We start from the raw sequence: 16,074 nt of genomic DNA, 5'->3' as shown, positions 1-16,074 counted from the left end.
CTCCTGTATTCTACTAAAGAAAACCACATGGCTCTGTGGTCTCCAGGAGTCGACACTGACTCCACGGCACAACTTTACCTTTATAATAGTAGAACATGGGGTCAACCAATGAAATTTATCTGGAGCAGTAGATTCAGGACAGACAAAAGGTCATCCTTCTTTACATAATGCATGGTTAGTTCATGGAATCCAGTGCTCAATTGGTGGTGATAGCCACTGGCTTAAATGGCTTTAGAGAGAGATTAGACAAATTCATGGAGAATAGGTCTGTCAGTGGCTCTTTGGCATTCAGGTTCAGAAGCTGTATGACATTAAACAGTTGCTGGAGGGCAAATAACAGGGAGGCCTGTTGTTTTTACTTGCTGCTTGTAGGCTTCCCAGGGGCCTCTGGTTGGCCACTGTTGGAAACAGCTGGCTGGGCTGGATGAATTTTGGCTTGACCCAGCAGGACTCTTGGTATGTTTGTATATTTTAAAAGATTATAGACAGCTTAGAAAGAGGAGCTGTTTATTTGAATATATTCGTAAATGACACAGTGGGTTTTTAGAACCTGCATAAGTAATAACAATCATGGGAAGGAGAAAAACCCTACCAGAGTTACAGGTCAGTGAGTCTCATCTGAGGATAAATTCCATCCAAATCCCAAATTTGGCAGCCAAACTGCCAAAGTAAGCCCCTTCCACACATCTTCCAACCAGATATGCTGTTTTATTTTGCCCCTACTTAGACGTACTTTCCATTTTGGTATTTTTTTAAAAAAACTGGATAAAATTAATACAGTGCTACCAAAAAATGAAGATTATCCATCTAATATTACAGAAATAATTCTGCAGTGAAATCCTATGTGGCTGGTACTGCTTCTCCCTTTACCATGTTGCATTTCTTTGTTGGGCATCAACCATGAGAGGGGTTACATTAAGACTCTGGCCAGCATTGTTGCTACATCAGTTACCTAGTTAGCTGCTATGTTTTACAGCTATGGAGGACCAAAGTAAATAGCAATGGACTGAATCTAGACCAAACTAGTCATGACAGAAATTAATGGGATGTAAGTGCCACCTTAAGTGGCACAGCAGGGAAATGCTTGACTAACAAGCAGAAGTTGCTGGTATGTTTCCCACCTATATCGGGCAGCAGCGATATAGGAAGATGCTGAAAGGCATCAACTCATACTGCACGAGAGGTAAGGTAAAGTGCGCTGTCGAGTAGATTTCGACTCCTGGCGCCCACAGAGCCCTGTGGTTTTCTTTGGTAGAATACAGGAGGGGTTTACCATTGCCTCCTCCCACGCAGTATGAGATGATGCCTTTCAGCCTCTTCCTGTATCACTGCTGCCCAATATAATAGCAGCGGGGATTTGAACGGGAGGAGGCAATGGTAAACCCCTCCTGTCTTCTACCAAAAGAAAACCACAGGGCTCTGTTGGCACCAGGAGTCGAAATCGACTCGACAGCACACTTTACCTTTAAGGTAATCATGATTTATCAGGAGTTGATACTGACTTGATGGCACAATCTTTCTTTTCTGTTTTTTCTTGCTATCAGTGCTGTGCAATAGCTGCCCACTGTAGATGGAGGCACGCACACTGCTTCTGAGTCAGCCAAAAGCCCCTCTATGGCAATTGTTGTGTATCATCTCAGTTGCAACTTACTCCCATCATTCCCAAAGGGAGTCAGTCTCAACTCCAAGCTGAGCAGGCATAGAGCGGCCCCTGCCTCTTCAAGCAGTACAGGCGGACTGTTGTCTGGCTTGTAAGCAGTGCACAAGCCTCCCTTTTCAATGGGCGGCTTGTTGCACAGTATGTCAGACACTGATTTCCATGGTGCTTAATCACAAGAAACGAATCTGGGTTGCTGCCTGCTGGAATATGAACACAAACGCTATAGGAGAATTTCTCAGTTTTTGCACGGCCTTCGATAGATCACATTTATTCACCCAGGCTTTTAATTCGATTTATGGCTTTAATTTTTAATGTTGGTTTTAAATTATTTTAATTTTTAAATGATTTTAATTGTTTAACTGATTTAATGTTTTAAATGATTTTGTCCACCCCCAGCGCAGTATCTCCAGGGACTGTTGCTGGTGTCTATCTGATGTTTCTTTTTAGATTGTGAGCCCTTTGGGGACAGGATTCCATCTTATTTATTTATTATTTCTCTGTGTAAACTGCCCTGAGCCATTTTTTGGAAGGGCGGTATAGAAATCAGCTAACTAACTAACTAACTAAATAAATAAATAAATAAATAAATAAAGTAAATTGCCCAGATGCGCAAGTTTTGGGTGGTATAAAAATATGTTACATTAATACAATAAATTAATAAACTATTCACATAGCCCTTTCTAAGCACTGTCAACCTTGCTACTGCATTAACCTGATTCTTAACTGCCTGTCTCCTGTAGTTTTTCCTGTCGGGGCTTTTTGTAGATTGTTGTTCTGCAGAAGTGTGCAATTTGGTAATGGGCAATGGCATTCAATTTCCGGAGACTTTTCATTTCTTTCTTTTTTAAAGCCAGTTTCTATTTCGTAGTTGTGAAGGTTGCTTGAAAATGTGTGAGTAATGGCCACAGAAGCGTTTCTCAGTAAAGCTTTCCACTGATGGACATCAGTGCAGTGGGTAGAAGCTCTTTGCTTCTGTCCATGGTTAACAAAACCAAAATGATAACTACAGCAAGAAATTAGAGATGTTCCATTAAATTTTGGACAACATCGTTTCCAGCAGAATTATCTACCTGGTTGCCTGCCATGTTTTAGAGCTATGGAAAACCAAAGTAAATAACAATGGACAACATCCAGACCAATTTAATTGTGATTAATTCATGCCAAATAAGAAATCCGGAAAATGTGCAAGATTTTTGCAGGTCACAGAATCCAAATTTTCTTGTTGCAGAATTTTGATTACTTTAGCACAGAATTTTAAAAAAAATATTTAGCAGAACCCTGACTTTTTTGTAAACACGTACCACAAATATTTCATCTAAATTCAGTGTGCTGATATTCCCCACCTACATACATACGTATGTACGTACATCTTGAATAAGGGACAGTTCCTTGAAGTGTCTACTCAGGCCTTTGTTTTCAGTGTTGCGTTTTCTGATATTATGTGGGATTTGTTTGTGTCATTTCAGCTACCAACAGGAGATCAGTAGAAATTTCTAGTCCTCCAAAATCCATTTCAGATGCAGAATTATCAAAAAAGAAGAACACTAAGAAGACTAAAGGTGGAATTAAGGTAGGAAAATTCTGTTCCATTTATGTTTATTTGGGATACAATCTCCGGTGCAGGAAGCCCCAAGTGATCACCACCATTTGCTTCACTGTGTGCAACATCTCGATAAATAGCTTCACATTGGAGATTCTTAAATTGTTCCTAAAGATTTCCTAAACTCCAGCCCCCACCACAAATCAGAGCCTCAAAACAGATCTTCAGTATGTTATGAGTAGTTTTATATGATCATCGCAGGATGATGGGAGGAGAGCTAGTCTTGTGGTAGCAAGCATGTATTGTCCCCTTTGCTAAGCAGGGTCCACCCTGGTTTGCATTTGAATGGGAAACATGTGTGAACACTGTATTATATAGGGTTGGGGCTGCTCTGGGAAGAGCACCTGTGTGTTTGTATGCTGAAGGTTCCAAATTCCCACCCTGGCATCTCCAAGAAAGGCCTGAGAGTAGAGTTGCTATGGCTCCTGAAATTCCAGGTTTCACCTGGATTTTAAGCATCACACCCAGATTGCTTAGCCCATCCAGATTCACCAGGATTTCAGCTTTCATTTTTTTTTTTAAGCTAAGCTCTAGCCCTTGTAGAAGCAGAGTTATGGAGCAAAACGTGCAGTCACTATTCTGCTAAAAAAAATAAATTCAAGCCAATTTACATAATATGCAAATTAGGCACCCAGATTTGGACCGCCAGAATATGGCAATCCTAGCTGAGAGAGACTCCTGCCTGTAACTTTGGAGAAGCCGTTGCCAGTTTGTGTAGACGATACTGAGCTAGATGGAACAATGGTCTGGCTCAGTAGAAGGCAGCTTCCTATGCTCCTGTTTTCATGTTATTCTCCCATGGTAAATGGAGGTGGTGGCTTAGCTGCTAGTGTTGTTTGAACAGACCCATACGCTCTGAAGGGGCCCAGTTGCTTCCTTTGTATGTTGCTGACTTGTGGGAGTGCTCTGCTATCTAATCTAATCTAATCTAATCTAATCTAATCTAATCTAATCTAATCTAATCTAATCTATCTATGCAGTACACACACACACACACACACACACACGTGCACTTCTGGATCGAAACTTCTCCCTGGTGTCCCAGGTTGAGGCGGTGGTCAGAGGTGCTTCAGCTGATACGCCAGTTGCGTCTGTTAATTGAGATGAACAACCTCAAAACAGTGGTACATATGATGGCAACCTCTAGGCTGGATTACTGCAATGCGCTCTATGTGGGACTGCCTTTGGACATAGTCCAGAAACTGCAGTTGGTTCAGAAGGCAGTGGCGAGGTTGGCCTCTGGGTCATCTCGGAGAGACTATATTCCTCATGTGTTGAAGGAGCTACACTGGCTGCCAATATGTTTTCAGGCAAAATACAAGATGCTGGTTATTATCTATAAAGCCCTAAACACCTTAGGCCCTGGGTATTTAAGAGAACATCTTCTTTGCCATGAGCCCCACCACCTGTTAAGATCATCTGGAGAGGTTTGTCTCTGGTTGCCACCAACTCGTTTGGTGGCTACTCTGGAATGGGCCTTCTCCATTACTGCCCCTGGACTTTGGAATGTGCTCCATGTTGAAATAAGAGCCTCCCCATCTCTGGCAATTTTTAAAAAGGCACTGAAGACACATTTATTCACCCAGGCTTTTAATTAGATTTATAATTTTAGTATTTTAATGTTGGGGTTTTAAATGGTTTTAATGTTAATGATTATAATGTTTACATGATTTAATTGTTTCATTGATGCATAAATGTTTTTAACTGTAAACCACCCAGAGATGCAGGTTGTGGGCAGTATAAAATATGCTAAACTAGCCGACCCCGCACAAAGCATCTGTGCGCTCTTTGGGGCCGGCGGTTACCTCCCCCCCCCACTTCTGCCTCAGTCTCCGCTTCCAGGCCCAGCCACCTCTCCTCCCCACCACCACTTCTGCTCCCCCACTTTCTTTCCGCTCTCCTGGGCCTTGCCTCCATGGCAAGGTCGGGCCCACCACGGCGGCAACCAATCCTTCTGGGTGTGCCTCAGCCAATCAGATGCATCCGCTGCCCAGCCAATCAGCTGGGTTCTGGGACACACATTCCAAGGCACACCCAGGAGAATTATATATATAGATAAATAAAATTAGCTGGGCTGGGCGCAGAGCATCTGCACCTCTGGCCGGCCCACCATCGCTGCCTGTTTCTCCCCCCTGCCTCCGCTGGCACGTTTGGATTTCTGGCTGGTGGGCCCCCTTTTTCTCCCCCCCGCCCACTTCTGCCCCCCACATTTTCTACATGGCGGGCCGGCCAGCGCGCTTCTTCTCCCATCCCTCAGCGCACTTTCTGGCCGGCGGGCCGGCTGGGAAGCTGGCCTGCCACCTCCGCCCACTCCAGGCAGTGGCTGCCTCCTCTCAGTGGCCGGGCCAACCCACTGTCACCTCTTGCTCCCAGTGACTGGGCTGGCCCACCGCTACCACCTCCTCCTCCCCCTTTTCCTTATGGCCGGTTGGCCTGCTGCCGCCTCCTGCTCCCGGCAGCCGGGCCAGCCCACCACCACCGCTGCCTCCTCTTCCTCCTGGCGGCCAAGCCAGCCTACTGCCGTCTCCTGCTCCCCACAGTTTTATCCACCGCCCCGTCCCCATTGCTATCCAGGCAGCTGCTCACAAACTCTCACGAGAGCTGCCACACATGGGATTAGCGATGAGTACGATTAAGAGAATTAAATATATAGATAAACTAGCTGACCTGGCGCAGAGCATCTGTGCTCCTAGTTCTCCCTGTCTCTCCCTCCTCATCTTCATTTCGTCCCCCCCCCCTTCAGCCCCATTTCGTTCTCCCTCACCTCCTGGTTCATTCTCCCTCGGTGACAGGACAGCCAGGCCGCAGCTCCTCCTCCCCGCCTGGCAGCCAGCCGGCCTGGCCGCTGCTTCTCCCTGGCTGCCGCTGCTTCTCCCCATCTGCTCAGCCATTCTCCTAGCCTACACTAGGGCTATACAATGAGGTCATGCACTCGACCTCCGGTGGCCACTGCTAAGGGTTGTGGGGAAGGCAGGAGTTTGCTGACCTTCCCCAGCAGATGATCAGTGGCCACCCTCCCCTCTGCCACACCGCATGACCACACGGACACCCCACAGCGACGGCAGTTGCTGGGAGCGGGAGGACTCCCCCCCCCCCGCATCCCAGAGTACCATGTGACACGAGTGTGGCCACTCCTGCCAGAAATTATGGTGGGGTGGGGCAAATTATGGCAGGCCAGTGGTGATCGTGCACACAATCATCTGCCAAGGTTAAATGAATCACAGGTTTCTTTAACCTCCGCTAAATACCAGGGTGAAAGGTTGGGCTAGCAGGGGCAGAAGCACCAGGCTCAGGAGCAATCCCAGTGTTCCACACTAGCAGTCCAGCCCAAGCTGGGCTATCCTAGTTTGGGTTGGGCTGCTCGTTTGAACAGCCTTATTATATAGCATTGTCTACAAATAATATACTGTATAGCATTGTCTACACCAAGCTATACAATTCATAGCTTGCAATATATTGCAGTTGCAGCTGGGGATGCTGGAAGTTGTCGTTCATCAACAGGTTTCCTACCTCTGGTCTACATTGACAGGCAGCGGTTCTCCAAGGTTTCAGACAGAGGCCATAGGGATGTGCACAAATTGATTTTTTGCAATTCGATTCAAGGTTGAATTGAATCAGCCAGATTTGATTCGAACTCTAATCTGATTTGATTTGGATTCAATTCAGATAGATTTGGCCCACTTCTAAAGGTCCTAGGGGCACCAAATATGGGTAGTGGGTAGGTCCCCATGGGTGCCACCTACCACCCAAATTTGGAGGCAGTGGGGCACTTGGTGGATTTTTAATGATTTCCTTTTTAAAAAAACTGATTTTGTATATTTCTGCCATAGGAAATAATGGGGATTCAAAGTTGCCCTAACCCTAACATGGATCCTGAGCTTTAATTTTAAAAATAAACTAACTAATCTCTAGCCCTTGTAGAAGTGGAGTTATGGAGCAAAATGTGCAGTCACTATTTTTCAGGTGTTTGGATTTTTGGTGTATAATAACTTTTCCTCATAATGAATCCCTATTGTTGGGATCCCAATTATTGTTTTAATTGTGAATCCCTAATGTGGATTGATTGCACATTTCTTTCATTTCTTTCATTTCTTCTGTTCAGTTTGACTGTCAGTGGACAGTGCCAACTCCCAAGTGCCATGTGTCAACTACACCCACACCCCCACACACTGGAGTACTCAGTTTATTTTTTAAGGATTTTTTGAAGAGTTTAGATTATTTGGTGTCTTCATTACACACCTTCATTCCTACTTTTCATTTTGACCCCACTGCTTTGTGGGGGCATCCCATGTGCCAACTACCCCCCCCAACCTGCAAGCCACTGGGGTACTCAGTTTATATTTTAGGAATTTTTGCGGTGTTTAGACTCTTTGGTGTGTAATGACTCTTCATAGGGATTCATTATGAGGCAAGGTTATTAGACACCAAAGAGTCTCAATACTTGAAAAAACTCCTAGAACATAAACTGAGTAGTACCCTACTGCCTTGCGGGTGGGAGTGGGGTGTAATTGGCACATGGCAGTTGACACTATTCAATGACAGTCAAAATCAACAGAAGAAATGAAGGCATATAATGAATCCTCATAGAGATTCATTATGAGGAAAGGTTATTAGACACCAAATAGTCTAAACACTCTTGAAAAATAGTGACTGCATATTTTGCTCCATAACTCCACTTCTACAAGGGCTAGAGCTTAGCTCCCCCCCCCCCCTTTTAAAAATTGAATCTGGGAATCTGGGGGAATTAATAGCAGGAACCTGAATCTCGATTCGAACTTGAATTTGGCCAGAAGTGTCTGGGCAGATTCGTTTCAAGCTCAAACCACCCAAATTGACCAGACTTGGGTCGAATCAATTCAAATCTGATTTGATTCCCACACCTCTACTTTCCCAGCCTACTTCTTGAGTAGAGTTAGAATTGGACAGTAAGAAAATCCATCCCAAGGCTGGGTTTTATAATTGGATATGGTCTGTAAACCTCTGTGCACTTCTTTTGAAACTTATTTCAACAGCTTATTGTGAATAAAACAATGCAACTCTTGGAATATGTTGCAAATATCTGGAAACATACCTGTTTAATCAGGCTTTTAAATTATAGTTTTAAAGGTTTTTTTTAGGGTTCTATCTATTTTAAATTGTTTTAATTGTGTTAGTGTTTTAATTGTTGTGTTTTAGATTTTAAACTCTCCAGAGATTTGCATTTGGGGCAGTATAGAAATGTGCCAAATAAATAAATAAAATAAAACAGAACAGGAGAAAACTATTCAGTCAAACCTGTGTATGATGCCATATTGATTGATTGCAACCAAAGTTCACAGGTGCTAGAAGTACTTTCTACTAAAATTATTTGGCATAGAAATTCATTGTATGCTGAGCAAATGAATTCACTGTGTGTATGCAATCAGCATTCATTATGGCATATTTCATGGTAGTTTGTGAACTGGAAAAATTGCTGTGTAGGAATGTTGAACCATGTGAGAATGGCTCTTAAAAAGACTGAGAAGTTGCTGAGCTACTGACAAGTTGCCAGCTTTCTGGCTGCTACAGTTATTCAGAACATTTTATGACCCAAGAAACATGCCTTCATTAAATCACTGTTTTGCTGTGTTTTCTAAAATCATTATGCAGATTGAAGTGATGCATGAAGCCAGTCAAGGAGGTTCTAGCAGAGTCTTGGTAATGAGTGAGAGTGAGGAGAATCTTTCTACCAGGAGGAGGTAAGGATGAAACTAAATTTTTACTCTAAAAAAATCCTTGGTTATTTAAAGAAAAACCACCACCTTGGCATCCTAATCCTGTATTGTGCTGGTGCAGCATTCTGTGTGTTTCTTTATCTTAAAGCATTTATTGGCACAATAAATCTTAGGACTGGACTATTAATGTTTTAGCAGGCTTTTCTGAATTACCTGAAAAACTTCATAGCAGGGTTCCTGCATTCTCAGTATAGATTCTGATCTAACCTCCAAATCTGGTTATGCTGAAAGGAAATCTTGTTTGACTTCTGAAAACTGGTGTAGCATAGTGAATAAAAGACAGAGCTAAGACGGGAAGGCCTTGATTTGAATCTCCGCACTGTCATGACCTCACTAGGTGGCCTTAGACAAGCCATTCTCTCCTCATCCCTTCATCTGCAATATCAGAACCACCACCACCGCCCTGTAAGATGAGTGAGAAGTATAAGGATTACAACAAAAATCGAAGTGTGTAATTGAAGTGTATAAAATTATGCATGGAGTGGAGAGGGTAGATAAAGAGAATTTTGTCTCCCTCTCTCACAACCCTAGAACCAGGGGTCACCCCATGAAACTGAAGGTTGGGAAATTTAGGACCAACAAGAGGAAGTACTTTTTCAAACAGTGCATAATTAATCTATGGAATTCTTTGCTATGGGATGTGGTGATGGCTGTCAGCTTGGATGGCTTTAAAAAGGGCTTAGACAGATTCATGGAGGACAGGTCTATCAATAGATATTAGTCTGGTGGCTCTGGGCCACCTCCAGCCTCTAAATACCTGTTGCAGGGGAGCAACCACAGGAGAGAGGGCATGCACATACCTCTTGCCTGTGGGCTCCCCAGAGGCATCTGGTGGGCCACTGTGTGAAACTGGATGCTAGACTAGATGGGCCTCGTGCCTGACTCCTTTCTCCAGCCTCTATTGTTTACATTAGGGATGTGCGAAACGTTTCGGATACAAAATGTTTTGTACCCCAAACAGCCTGTTTCGGGTGTTTTGTAGACAAAACACCCATTTTCCAGATCCAAAAGTTTTGTATACAAAACAAAACGTCCCTGTTTCGGCTACAAAATGTTTTGTTGTTTCGGACCTCCATTTTGTGGTGATCTCTGAGTCAGTCTCCATTTTGTGTTTGACATCTCTTTGAATTTCCCACCCTTCCAGCCTTCTGATCAGTGACCTAAATCATGGGCTGACCTGCTGACAATTCCCTCCTTGTTCCCCATTGGCTCTTTTGCTTCTTCCCACTCTTTACTGACCCCACATTGGCCAGGGGAAGGGTTGCTAACCTATGGGGTGCTGGGTTCTGCTGTTTCTGTGGTGTTCTGAGTGTAGATTCTCTGGTAGCATATGAGAGTGGATTCTTGTTTTTCACTGAAAATCTCATATGCTACCAGAGAATCTACAATGAACACCTCAGAAACAACAAAACCCAGTACCCCACAGGCTTGTGGGTATGGGGGTGGTTGTCACCCTATGTGCACTACACAACCCCTCACTCTGGGCAACCCCAGTGCCCCCCAAGTGGAATTATGGGGCTGCTGAAACCTCCATTATTCCCCATGGGAGAAATCTTAAAGACACGTAAACTTCAACAATTCACAAAAGATCAGCCCTTTGCCCAATTCCTTTGAAATAATTCTGGAAGTTTCCTTGCCCCCATTGGGCACTACCACCCACCACACTCTGCTCTGGGTCATCCCTTTCCCCTTGATTTGAAGTGATACATTTGCTGGAATCCCCATTATTCCCTATGGGAAAATTCTTAAAGATGTGTAAACTTAAAAAAAATTCAGAAAAAAATCAGCCCTTTGCCTAATTCCTTTGAAATTTGGGAGGTAGCTTCCACCCATTGGACACTACCACCACCACCCACTCTTTTTGCCCTGGGACCCTTTTTAAAAATCCAAATCGATTCGGATTCAGAAAATTTGGCTACAAAACAAAACAGGGCTGATTTGGATTCAGAAAATTTGGGTACAAAACAAAACAGGGATGTTCGATTTGGATACAAATCGAAACAAGAAAATTCCAAAATGCACACCCCTCGTTTACATGGCTGTCAGCAGCCCAGCTGCCCCACAATCTGGCAGTGAGTGTGGAGGGCACACCTGTTCTTATATAAAAATAATATAGGAGAAGCACTTGACAGGCACTCAACGTGCTATCCAAATGCTAGTGGAGTAGCAGCCTTTCAAGTCTAAAGTTTTTCTGCTGATGTCTTTGCTGTCTTGTATAAAACATAAAAGGGTAGAAAAATTACTTTTCAAGCATGTAATGCTCCTTAACTAAAAATGCTAGTTTGTCAAATGATAAGTGGTAGCTGGCATTACATGGCATTTATGTAGAAGCATTTTATTTAACCTTTTTGGTGGGAGGGGGAATGTTGTGTATAAGGGTTTGGTTTTTGTTGTTGTTTTGCAGTTCCCCCTCCCCACCAAAACTTTTTCAGATTTCTTCAGTGGAAAAAAATTCCTTTGGGAAAACTTTTTTTTCACATTTTCCGGGGCTTTCATATCTCTAACCACAGTTAGATCTCCATTCCACGTTTTAAAAAGAAATGAGGATTCTCTTGTGACTAGCTAGATTCTGGTAGAGTGGCTTGGTCCATACCTAACCCCTCTGCTAGTCACTTTTAGGAGCTCTCCAGGCTTGCAGTAATGCGTGCCAGCAGTGCCTCTTGCCCAAGTGCTCAAAAAGCTCATTTGCTTGCCTTTAAACAAACAAACAGACAGACAGTATGGAACTCTCTTTCTCACTGGTCTTGTGGTAAAGTGTGCTGTCAAGTCGATTTCGACTCCTGGCGCCCACAGAACCCTGTGGTTTTCTTTGGTAGAATCCAGGAGGTGTTTACCATTCCCTCCTCCTGCACAGTATGAGATGATGCCTTTCAGCATCTTCCTATATCGCTGCTGCCCGATATAGGTGTTCTTCATAGTCTGGGAAACATATCAGCTGGGATTCAAACTAGCAACCTTCTGCTTGTTAGTCAAGCATTCCCCCACTAAAGGTGACTTGTGGTAGTAAACATGAATTGCCCCCTTTCCTAAGCAGGGTCCACCCTGGTTTGCATTTGAATGGGAGACTACATGTGTGAGCACTGTGAGATATTTCCCTTAGGGAATGGAGCCGCTTTGGGAAGAGCAGAAGGTTCCAAGTGCCCACCCTGCAACTCCAAGACAGGAATGAGAGAAACTCTTTTCTGCAATCTTGGAGAAGCTGCTGCCAGTCTGTGTAGATAATACTGAGCTAGATGGATCAATGGTCTGACTTGGTAGAAGGTAGCTACCTAGGTTCTTTAAGGGAGGAGATCTGGTCTTGTGGTAGCAAACATGAATTGTCCCCTTTGCTAAGTAGGGTCTGCTGTGGTTTTCATTTGAATAGGAGACTGCATGTGCGAGCACTGTAAGATATCCCCCTTAGGGGACGGGGCTGTTCTGGGAAGAGCACCTGAATGCTTACATGCAGAAGGTTCAAAGTCCCCTCCCTGGTAGCATTTCCAAAATAGGGCTTAGAGAGACTCTTGTCTGTAACCTTGGAGAAGCTGCTGCCAGCCTGCGTAGACAATACTGAGCTGGATGGACCAATGGTCTGACTCAGTATAAAGCAGCTTCCGGTGTTCCTAATGAAAGAGAGCCCAAAACAACAGAAGTCTGCTATGTAACCATGTGCAGTTGTGTACCACTTTGGGTTTCTTGAAGGAAGCACAGGCTATACATGTAAAAGTAAATAAATCCTTTTAAAAGCACAGATAAAGCAGAGACCAGCGACAAATGTGGAGAACAAATGCATAAGTTACAAGGGCAGGTCTGCCTCCCTATTTCAAAAATATATACATAAATAAAAGAAAAATCTCAGGTTTTTCAATGATGCTTGCTGCAGCTATTAACCTTCTCTTGTAACTTAGAGGACACCCTGGGAAGCAAAGATGCATGGGGACACCCTCTCCCTACTCCATGCCTGCTGAAAAGCTGGGTTCCACTCACTGCCCACCTTGGGTGCCCACCACATAGCCTAGCTGTCCTAAATCTAAGGTGTGCCATCAAGTCAATTTCGACTCCTGGCACTCACAGAGCCCTGTGGTTTTCTTTGGTAGGATACAGAAGGAGTTTACCATTGCCTCCTCCCGCACAGTATGAGATGATGCCTTTCAGCATCTTCCTATAATGCTGCTGCCCAATATAGGTGTTTCCCAGTTACCAGCGGGTATTTGAATCGGCAACCTTCTGTTTGTTAGTCAAGCATTTCCCCACTGCGCCACTTAAGGTGGCCCTAGGTGTCCTAGCAAGTAACAATTTTGTTTGTTTGTTTTTTAAAGACATCACTTCCTTGATCCTTGCCCAATGAAACATAACCACCAGTGGACATATTAATGTTACAGATACTTGCCACAATCCAGAGAAAAACCTGGTTAGCTCTCTTCATAGCAAATGGATTTTCGAACAGAATCCATTCTTCCTCTACATAAACACCAAATGGAAAGCCACTTCTGCAGCTATTTGAAAAGCAGTTTTGACTCAGAAATCCATGCCCATACCCTAAAATAACTTGCTGGCTTCTTATGCCAGTTTCTAATCTTAATTAGTCCAGTCATGCAGTTTGCTATTCCTTCCAATGTTTTATGGCATGTCACTTTGGGAATGGGCTGCAATGCTTTGCATACAGATCAGATCAGAGAGCAAGGGGGAGAAAGGAGAGTTGCATTCCTCCCCTCCAAACAAACAAACACAAAGAAGCCAGCAAAAGACTTACCGCCAGCCTACCAGCTTGCTAACCAAAATGCTGATTGCATTCTTCTAAGTAGCTGAAAGAAAAAGGCTTTTCTTCTGAGCAGCTAAAAGAAATAACTGAATAGCCTCTGAGTAAAAATTATTCTGAGTAGCTAAAAGAAAAATACAGGCAGCATTCTGATTGGCTGCCTGAGGAGTCAATCTTCCTAGTCCCTCTCTGATTGGAATTTGCAAATACAAAATCCTTGGATTTTGGTCCTTGGATTTTGCAGATACAAAAGTGAGCATGCTTACTGACTCCTGCCTTATTAATATTTTAAAAGATCTGGTAATTTTTTCATCAGGGCTATGTAAATTACCCAGTCGTGGCTCATATTTTCAGTTAGGTATCTTTGGGCATCTACCTCTCCTGCATACTTGCAGGCACAGCTTTAGGAATGTCCAAGATTCAATGGAAGGAAGGAACTCCAGGGAAGGATGCATGTAGGCTGGAGGCAGACAATAGGTTTTTCAGACAGATGCAAATAGTTTGAGAGGGGGAGTCACCTCCCCTGCAGCTTTCTGCTCTGCCTGAGCCAGCAACCTCTGTTTCTTCTCTTGGTCAGTCTCAGGCCTGTATTTGTGGGCTAGTTTCAGAAGCTGAGTAGCTGTTTGACAGTTCAAAGCCCGAGTGAACTGGTTAACTGCTGGGGGCACCTTCAGCCCCTTGTAGAGGACGGCTCTCTGGTACAGGAGTCAGATGTAACAGGGCCATTTCATCAAGCAAGTCAGTCCTGTTTGAGCTGGATATCCTGCCTGCCTTACACTGGAAAACAGGAGTCCTCTATTGCATCATCAAGGAGAGGACCAGGCTGAGGTGCTTCTTCCATTGAGATCTGTACCTGTGTTGCCTTCACTCGGGTTAATCTGGAGATCGATGAAGCCCTGGCTAAACCGGTGGAGGCTGTCAAGACCAGCTACAATGAGAGATATGAGATCCGTGGCCACTGGGGCAGTAACATTCTGGGGCTTGTATTGCTAAACTTGAAAAAACAAAGGCTAAAACCCGCAACTAAGCTTGAGTAGACATAACTTGAGATGTTCCAAATTTTTCTGTACATAAAAGTATGAAGAAGAAGAAAAAAACCTTTTTCCTCACAGAAGAATTCTTCTACGGCAACCCACCGAGGCCAAAAGTAATGCACTCCTCTCCCATCCAATAGATTGCTGCATAAACTCAGGGTGACACATGCTTGCCTCTAATGCAGATTGTGCAGGTTTTTGTCTTTCTAACAACATTGAAACGAAGATAGGTGCTTGCACGTAGGGGAGTGATGCCTCTCAAAGAGCCATTGCCTGGGTCTGGCCATACTAGCACAGAGAAAGTTTGTGTAACAGAGAGAAAAGGGTATGAATGTGGGTTATGCAACAGGGAATAGGGGTGTGCATGGAACTGGCTAGCCCGGTTCAGTTCGAGTCTGAACTGGACTCGAACCTGACCAGCCCAGTTTGGTTCCGCACCCCCTCGAATCCCTGCCCAGTTTGGTCCAGTCGGGGGGAAGGGGGGAGGTTTTGCGATTTTTATTATTTTTAAAAATATTTTTTGTAACCTTTTAGCACCTTCGGGGGGATTCGTCTAGCCTGCGGGGGGTCCACAAAGGTTCCCCCTCCCCCCCACCGGCCTCCCTCATCACCACCGTGGCCCGTTCGGCTGATTTATTAGGCCCTTTCGGGCCTCCGTAGACTCACGCAGCAGCCATTTTAGCTGCCGCCGTGCATGAACAAAGCGCCTCTGCGAAGCCTGGCATGGCCTAGGGCCTCACAGAGACCATTTGCACATGCGCGATGGCCATTTTTGTTTTGGTGGCCATTTTTTTAAATGGCCACCACACATGCGCAAATGGCCTCTGTGAGGCCCTAGGCCATGCCAATCCTCCCAGAGGCCATATGTGCATGTGCAGCAGTGGACAAAATGGCCACCGCGTGAGTCTACGGAGGCCCAAACAGGCCTAATAAAGTGGCTGAACGGGCTGTGGCGGTGATGAGGGAAGCCAGCGGGGGCAGGAGGAACCTTTGCAGACCACACACACACACCCTGCGGCCTAGACGAAGCCCCCTGAAGGGGCTACAAGGTAAACGCACCAGGGGGTTCAGTTCTGGTACGGACACAAGCGGGGGGACTTGGTTTAACCCCGAACCATCAAACCCCCAAGACCAAAACCACAAACCCCTGAACTGGTTTGCACATCCCTAACAGGGAACACAAGGTTCTCTACAAGGGCAATGTTGGTCCACACCCCCTCCTCCATATCATTGCTCTGCTGATACTGGTACCAATGGTTCAACTTCTCTAGGACTAAGAATATCCATCC

General features: G+C 44.7%; 1 protein-coding gene across 16 annotated transcripts in view; it reads left to right on the top strand.

Moving 5' to 3' along the window:
* MCF2L2 (MCF.2 cell line derived transforming sequence-like 2) overlaps positions 1–16,074 on the top strand; it is a 440,334-nt gene that overhangs the window by 177,042 nt on the left and 247,218 nt on the right. For all 16 annotated transcript variants that reach the window (XR_008318527.1, XR_008318525.1, XM_053304949.1 and 13 more), the window contains 2 exons: positions 3,127–3,230; positions 8,889–8,977. Coding sequence is in view for 14 of the 16 variants with exons in the window: in XM_053304949.1 (XP_053160924.1) it covers positions 3,127–3,230; positions 8,889–8,977 (193 nt within the window). In the remaining 2 variants the exon portion in view is untranslated. The remainder of the gene's footprint in view (positions 1–3,126; positions 3,231–8,888; positions 8,978–16,074) is intronic.

Source organism: Hemicordylus capensis, chromosome 3 (assembly GCF_027244095.1).
Source record: "Hemicordylus capensis ecotype Gifberg chromosome 3, rHemCap1.1.pri, whole genome shotgun sequence".
NCBI classification, from domain to species: domain Eukaryota; kingdom Metazoa; phylum Chordata; class Lepidosauria; order Squamata; family Cordylidae; genus Hemicordylus; species Hemicordylus capensis.
Note: the sequence above shows the minus strand (reverse complement) of the source record. Positions and strands in the feature narration are given on the sequence as shown.